This window comes from Pteropus vampyrus, unplaced genomic scaffold, assembly GCF_000151845.1.
Source record: "Pteropus vampyrus isolate Shadow unplaced genomic scaffold, Pvam_2.0 Scaffold215, whole genome shotgun sequence".
NCBI classification, from domain to species: domain Eukaryota; kingdom Metazoa; phylum Chordata; class Mammalia; order Chiroptera; family Pteropodidae; genus Pteropus; species Pteropus vampyrus.
In genome coordinates, this window is record NW_011888996.1 from 2,153,004 (window position 1) to 2,160,372 (window position 7,369).

General features: G+C 43.9%; 1 protein-coding gene across 1 annotated transcript; it reads right to left on the minus strand.

The window, feature by feature from the left end:
• Nucleotides 1–472: 472 nt before the first annotated feature.
• Nucleotides 473–1,749, minus strand: TSPYL5 (TSPY like 5). The gene has a single exon (XM_011372900.2). The coding sequence runs from the start codon at nt 1,747–1,749 to the stop codon at nt 502–504; it is 1,248 nt and encodes a 415-aa protein (XP_011371202.1). The 3' UTR covers nt 473–501.
• Nucleotides 1,750–7,369: the final 5,620 nt, after the last annotated feature.

Below are 7,369 nucleotides of genomic sequence, written 5' to 3' on the forward strand. Positions count from 1 at the left end.
ATCCATGCCCAGCAGTCAAGTACCATTCTGCTGCATGTTCAGCAAGGTAACATGGACCCCTGGCCAGAGATCTAGTAGGTGGCACCTTGGCCAGTGACCCTTAGCCACTGAACAATCAGTTCTGGCTAATGGCCAGTACCATGTGCATTAGCTTCATTCTGCAGTAGCAGAGCTTAAGGATGCATTGGTCTCTTGGCAAATGACTCATGAATGCCCATGTTAAAGACAAGTGGGAAAGGCCAAAGCCAAGAACAGGGCATGTAGATAAAGGCAGCACACATCTGAAGCATGTGTTTAACATATAAACAGTAGAAGTGAGATCCCGTAACATGTGACACTAATGTAAAAAAGCAAGGCCATGGGGAGGCAGAACATGACCATAAATGCCATATTCCTGTAACTGAAGTTCAAAGGGCAAACATGAAGAGAGAGCAGATAGCCAAACACATGTGGTCAGCCAGGCACGGTCCAGCAGGAGGTAGTAGGGAGACTTGTGCAAAGTCAGCTGGATTTGTTTACCCCGGGCTCAGGGGTCTCCACTGGCTGCCTTGCTGGGCCTTGCCTGCCCTCCTTTCCTTTCTCCACTCGGCCTCCTTCACTCATAAGGTAGTACTGCAGAGGATTGGGCCACAGTTCCTCGTTAATTATCTCGACAATCTTGTCAGATTCAATGGAGCTGTGGTTCGAAAACCACCCAAAGAAGCTGCGGCTGTTGTCTGGGTTCCCCTGGCTTAGGGGCTGGAGATCATGCCCTGGGAGCCACTGGATTGGCGTAGAACGAGACACCACCTGACCTGAAGGACCACACCCATATTCCTTGATGAGCACCTTATTTTGGAAATAGGGGTTGCGCCCGAAGTAGAACTTGATTTTGTAGCCCAATCTGGCGAGGCCAAGCTCTTCCACCTCCAAGCTGTTCAAGTAGCTGAGTACTTCTTTATCTTGGTTGTTCAGAAATGATGATAGCTGAGGATGATTCTGAAAAGCTTGACCCCAGAAGCCCGGGATATTCTGAATGAGGAGGTTCCTGCGCTCTAAGTGGTGCAGTCGCAACTGCCCAAACTTGCGTGAGAGCCGAAGGTAGGCCCTGTCTGCCTGGGCGTTCATGGTCTCCAGCTTCAGCTGGACGGTCTCCAGCGTATCCATGCTGCCATCCGTCGCCGGGGGCCCTGAGCCTGCATCCTTCTCCGCCTCATTTTCCTCTACCACCGGGGCGGATGCACACTCCCCAGAGGTCCCTTTCTTTGGCTTCCCACCGGCTATGGCCAGAGGCCCCTTCCCCACTGTGCTACAGTTTTCTGGGGTCTTCTTCCCAGCAGACCCACGCCGATTTCCAACGCGGGGGCCATTTTTCGGCCTTCCCACAGTTCCCACGGTTCCTACGAAGACAGTGTCTGTCGCCAGGCGCTCTGAGAGGAATGTGGCCTTCCCCGAACCGGGCCTGGGCTCGCCCTGCCCGCGATCCCCTGCCGCTCGGGCCCGGAGCGCGAGGCCACAGTCCAGGGGGAGCCAGCAGGCAGCCTCCTCCCCGGGCCGGAAGGGCGGCGCGGGCGCAGCGGTTTCCAGGCCACCCCAACCCGCGCCAGCCTGCACCTGTGCTGCCGTGGTTTCCTCCTCGAGCCTCTGGAACTGGGGACCATCCGGGTCGTGGGGGGCGTCACCAGGAGCTGCGCGGACTCTGGCTTTGGCGCGGCCTTTGCCCCGGCTTTTGGCGCGAGAGGACTTTCTACCCCGACTTCGGCCGCTCATGCTGGCAGCGTACGCGACTTCAAAGCCACGCTCCGACCCTGTTGCCTCTGGCGCCAGCGAGCGGTCCCAAGTGAGCGGTCCTCTCCATGACAACCACCGACGTCACGACTGTACGACTGTACCGTCGCGCGAGGACGGGCTGAGCCCGGTGATTGGCTCCGCCAGAGCAGCTGCGCAGGAGCTGACCCTCACGGACGCCTTTATCCCTTCTCATCCTAACTCACTTCGCTTTAAAAAGTGATGTGCTTCTCTTTAATTTCTTCTCTTTGGTCTCGGTTGTGTCTTCAGGGGTGTCATAGAACACCTCTAACTCCCCTTATATAAGACAACGCGAAGGCAGCCATCACGCCCCCCCATTAGCTACTTTCTAAACTAAACATCTTCAGTTGTTTCAATTATCCCCTGTGACATCTATCATGATGAAACTGCTATTGACCTCTGTGTCTCATCTTCGAAAGCCTTTGCTGAGGGAGTTGCCCTGGTACCTTAACTCCAGGGCATGTAAAGGTGAGTACCATAACGTCAGGCCGCAAAGAGATTTGATAGCGATAGGATGTTAATAATGACTATTACTAAAAGTAATAGCAACTAGTATTTTATGAGTATCATTTTGTATTAGGCGCTTTATTATTTCAATATATTAGGGAGGTTTTGTTATTCTCATGTTCCAAATGAGAAAACTGTGGCTCGGGGGCACCAAGGAACATTCCTGAGATTACACAGTAAGGGATGGAAGCACAGTTCAAACCCAATCCTATCTACTCATAACCTATGCTTTATACTCACAAGTCCTTTCAGGTCTGCTCAGCTGTCAGTTACCTTGCTGGCTCTTAAGAACACCGATCTTGCCTGTTAAACAGGCATCAGCAGAGCACCTCTTGTACCTGGGAGCGTCACCCAAGTCCTCCAACTGTCTCGCGCCCAGTTTACAGAGCTGGGCTGTCACTCAAAGTATAGGGCCACAAGTCAGAACTTCTGTAATTGGGATAAGACAGGAACGTGGTCAGAGAGTTTAATTATCATTCAAAGAACAGAGCAGGGTTTCCCAGGTGGAGGCTTAGAGCAGAACCTCCATCGCAGTAGTGAGGAGGCCCTAGAAACTCTTTAGACCCTGCGTGGAAACAGCCAGGCAACCTATCTCATGCTCTGAGAGAGAGCCCTAGACCATGCTCTTACTAGCTAGGTAATAGGATCATGACTATGACCAGTATGAAAGTGTTAATGATTTGATGTTCTTTCAGGCTCAAAGAGAACAAGAAGTTCCTTGCAACCAGCTAGTGAAGGAGTTAGCTCCAAAGCCCCTGGGAGTTCAATATGTCTAACTCTCATTACTCGTGTCGTTGTGGACCGGCAGCCTGGCATCACCTAGAAGCTTGTTTAAAACGCAGAATTTCTGGCCCCACCCCAAACTTGCTAAATCAGAATTTACATTTTAACAAAGTCTCAAGTGATTTGTACACACAATAAAGTTGATTTATAGGAGACCGGAAAGAAGTAATTATTTTGATACAGACAGGCATTACTCTAAGAAAGGCCAGTACAAGTGACCTCTAACTTTCTCAAAGGTTGTACAACAGCCCTCAAGGCTCTACGTGATATAGGAAGTTCTGTCACCACCACTGCCCAACTTAACCTCTCTGACCTCACCTCTGCCCTCCCACCCCCATTCAGCAGCTTCCTTGCTGTTTTCAAATTCATTAGGTAAGCTCTTGCTTCAAGGCTTTTGCACTGGCTCTGCCTCCTTCCTGCAATGCTCTTTTACCCAGGTATGGTCAGTCATCTTGGCTGGCTTCCTTCACACTTTACTTAAATGTCACCTTCTTAGTGACCATCCTATTTAAAATTGCCACACATTCTCAGCCCTGTTATCACCTTTCAACACACTATACTAATTATTGATTATATTTATTGTTTAACTATCTCTCCTCTCTAGAATAGGAGGAGGGCAAGGGCCTTTGTTTTGTTCATATGTGCCTGCAACAGTGTCTGATACATCGTAAGCACTCAATAAACAATTGTTGAGTGAAAGAACCAAAGAGTTTTCAAAAATGGGTTTATAAATTAATTGTCTGAAATGCAGAAAGCTCCTTTTTTTCCCCCACAAAAGCAATGATACATGAAGGTTGTATACTCGGATCAACACTGGGAATCTGTTAAACTCATTATTTCGTCAAAAAGTTATCTTTTGTTATGGGTACCATTCAAAACAGTCTTTAGGTGAATATCTGGAGTGATAAACAGTTAGGTTAGGGGAATTAATATTTGACTTTTAAAAAGGATTAATCCAAAGATTACTTTAAATTCTTGTCAAAGGCCCTTTCATAATCACTTCTTCCCAAAGTCCTCCATGATCATCCCAGACCACAGTAAGCAGCCCTATCCTTGATCTCATGGAGAATTTTGTTAACTGTAATATTCCTTTTGGCAATTAGACATGCAGTTTTGTGCCAGTTCTTATACAGAATTGCCTCTGAAGCTGGGTAACCAGTCTGGAACTCCCTGTAAATCTCAAAAAAGAAAAAAAAAAAAATCTAAAAATCAGCTGAGGCAGTCACCATCTCTCTATAAATTGCAGAAATTGATGAGTTGTCCCACTTCTCAGAGCACTCACAGCTTGACCAACCTCTACTGTCAAGAGCCTTAATCCAGCGTCAGCATCTGCGTCATTTAACACTCACCCACGGCTAAGCCACCGTAGGATTAATGTAGGCTGGGCCACTGCCAACGATGTTTATTATACAATCTGCCTTGAGCCTTTTTTCATCATGTCAAAGAGATAAGCATCAAGCAAAGGAAAATAAATATGAGTCTAGAGCCTTATATAAAGATACTCCTCTCGTCCAGGTCGCCCAGCTTCTATATTTAAGAGACTGGTCTATGCTGCTGAAGTGAACTGTTGGTTTTCTTCTCAGGTATTAATATTTAACTGTATATGGGACTGTAGCTTGGATTTTCAATTAGACAGTCAACTATGTAAGGGCAGAAACTGTCTTTTATTTCTCAAAGCATCTTACAAGGGCCTTCCACATTTTAGTGATTATAACAAAGTTAACATTTATTTTGTATTTTATACAGTGCCATGTTCTAATTCTCTTAATCTCCATAACCATTCCATTGGACAGTTGCAATTAAGATGAGGTTACTGCTATACAAAAAGGTTCAGTACCTTACCCAAGGTCACATGGCTAATAAATGGTTTTAGCCTGGGCAATCCAACTCCAGCACCTATGCTCTGAACCTCTACTCCATGATATAAAATTATTTTTTGAGAGAGTGAAATATCAAACTCTCTTTAGTGGGTAAAAATACATTTCAATTTTCAAAAATTATATATATATATAATTATACATAGACATGCATACACATACGCATTTATACATACATAGGTACATCACTGAGTCATGAATCATTTTTCTGTGGAGTATACACCTGCCATGGTGATACTCAACATAAGTGAGTTTAGTTTCAACAGTCCATGCTGGGAATAAAGCATCTCTGTTTGCACTGCATTTGTCATAAGCATTCTGTGAATAGTATGAAAAAATAGATAAGTTTACTATCATGAACTCAGAAATCTAGGAGTGTTTTGACCTTATTCCAATAATTAGGAGCTTAACTCCATGATAATATAAGCATTTAATTGATTCTTTTAGATGGGATAATTCATCATTAGCAAATACTTATTAAAAAGTCATAAAAAACCTTTTCAAAATATTAGAATGACTAGTCTTCACTTTTGTTCTCTGAAAATTGTATTTTCTTCATTCCTTTTAAGATCTATTTTCCTTGAATTACAGAAATTAGCAAACTGAGAAAAAGACATTCCAGTCATCCAGAAACAAGCTGTCCTTAGCCAACATGACCACATGCTGCCTAGTGCAGAGAACCTTAGGGTGAAGGTCTCTCTCTTTCCTATCTCAGGAATGTTTTATTATTTCATTTCTATCATTTTTATTATCATCATTATTCCCTTTTCTGTATGTACACACAGACACGCTCTTAATATCCGTAATCCTCTTCTTTCTCTTCATACATGTTATAGTACAGAAAGTTTCTAAAGAAAGAGGTCGGTAAATTTTCACTTGGAAGATTAATTGGGAGGAAAGATCCCAACAGGTCTTGGATATGAATCTTGGGATAGCCCAGAAAAAAGTCATTGAAAAAGGGCAACATGGAAAAACAGAAACTGGAACCACCTTCACTTCATATAATCTAAGGTCCTGCATGAATTACACCAGGTCCTGAATTGAAGAAGGCCATGATCTTCATGGAAGACGACCAGAGCCTACATGAAGTTAGGGTCTTGGCATAGAAATAGGGAAGTGAGTCTTCTCATATCACCTAGCACATCTCAGACACCAGGCAGGTGGCTATGCTGGTGAGAGAAACCAATGAGAAGACCCCACTCTTAGCAGGTAAGCCATCAGTTTTCATGAAGCTAGGTGTTTACATCAAAGACTTGGGAAAAATGAACAAAGATAAAATTAAATTGAATTTTAAATTAATGGGCAAGCGTCTTACACTTAAAATGTTCGATTTTATACTATTACCCATAAGCACAGGATTTTATTGTTCCAATTCTTTTACCTCGGCTAATTTAACTAAAGAAACTGCTTGCCTCCTGGATGCCTGCTTTGGTTATTCATTCTGTATTTGTGTAATATCTGATAGCAATAAGACATTTTTAAAGCACTTAATAGTCAAGAAAAAGAACAAAGGAAAATTAAGGGCTGGAAATTTTTTAAAAGCAAAAGAGAGTCAAGTACCCAAATGCATTCCATTCCAATGTGTCTTCTATACTTGCTGGAGGCTAGCTACGGATTCGATTCTGTCCCACCAGTACAAAGAGAGAAATCAGATGTAGTGTGACATGATGTTTATAAAATTAACTAAAACAAAACAGGTTCTCAGAGAACACACATTTATTTTCAATACTGAATCCAAAGAAGAATATCAGGATTAAAAGTGCCAATAGTATCCTGACCCTGAATCCAACACCGTGGCCGTGTCCCATAGCACCCACCTTATAGGCTGGTGAGCAGGACAGGTCGCCACTTTGTAAAAGCACTTCCATTGTGGTTCAGGTCCAAAGCTAGAATAGCTTAATCCAAAGAAACAGAGTTTGTAGATTTTAGTGGAGATTGACATATATCTTGAAGTTGACCTCTGCAAATATGGCCTTTCTCTATTGACATTGTGCCAGGAGCCTGAGTATTGTCTGTGGGAAACAACATCATGTGTGCAACGGATGGAATTTTCTGTTCCCTGCTACCAAATATGTGCAGGGCTTTCCTGAGAGCCATGCCCTCCCCTCCCATTACTTCGTTTTTTTTTTCTGTGTCCTCTCACTTTCCTTTTATTTGCTTCTCCTACACATTGATATGTTTAATGTGTTTAGAGAAACCATTCCAATTGCTTAAAAAACTTTTCCCACTTTAAGTCTTCTCCCATTCACACAGACTAAGCTGTGTCCCATGAAGTTAAGCTGTGTTTTCCTCTCAGAGTGACTTTGTACCTCAGTTTCTCCATAGTGTCCAAAGTAGTTGTTTGGGTCAGTGTTCAGGTACAGAACCAGGCAGGTGGTATAAGTGAATGAAGCAAGACCAGTACACATCTTTAG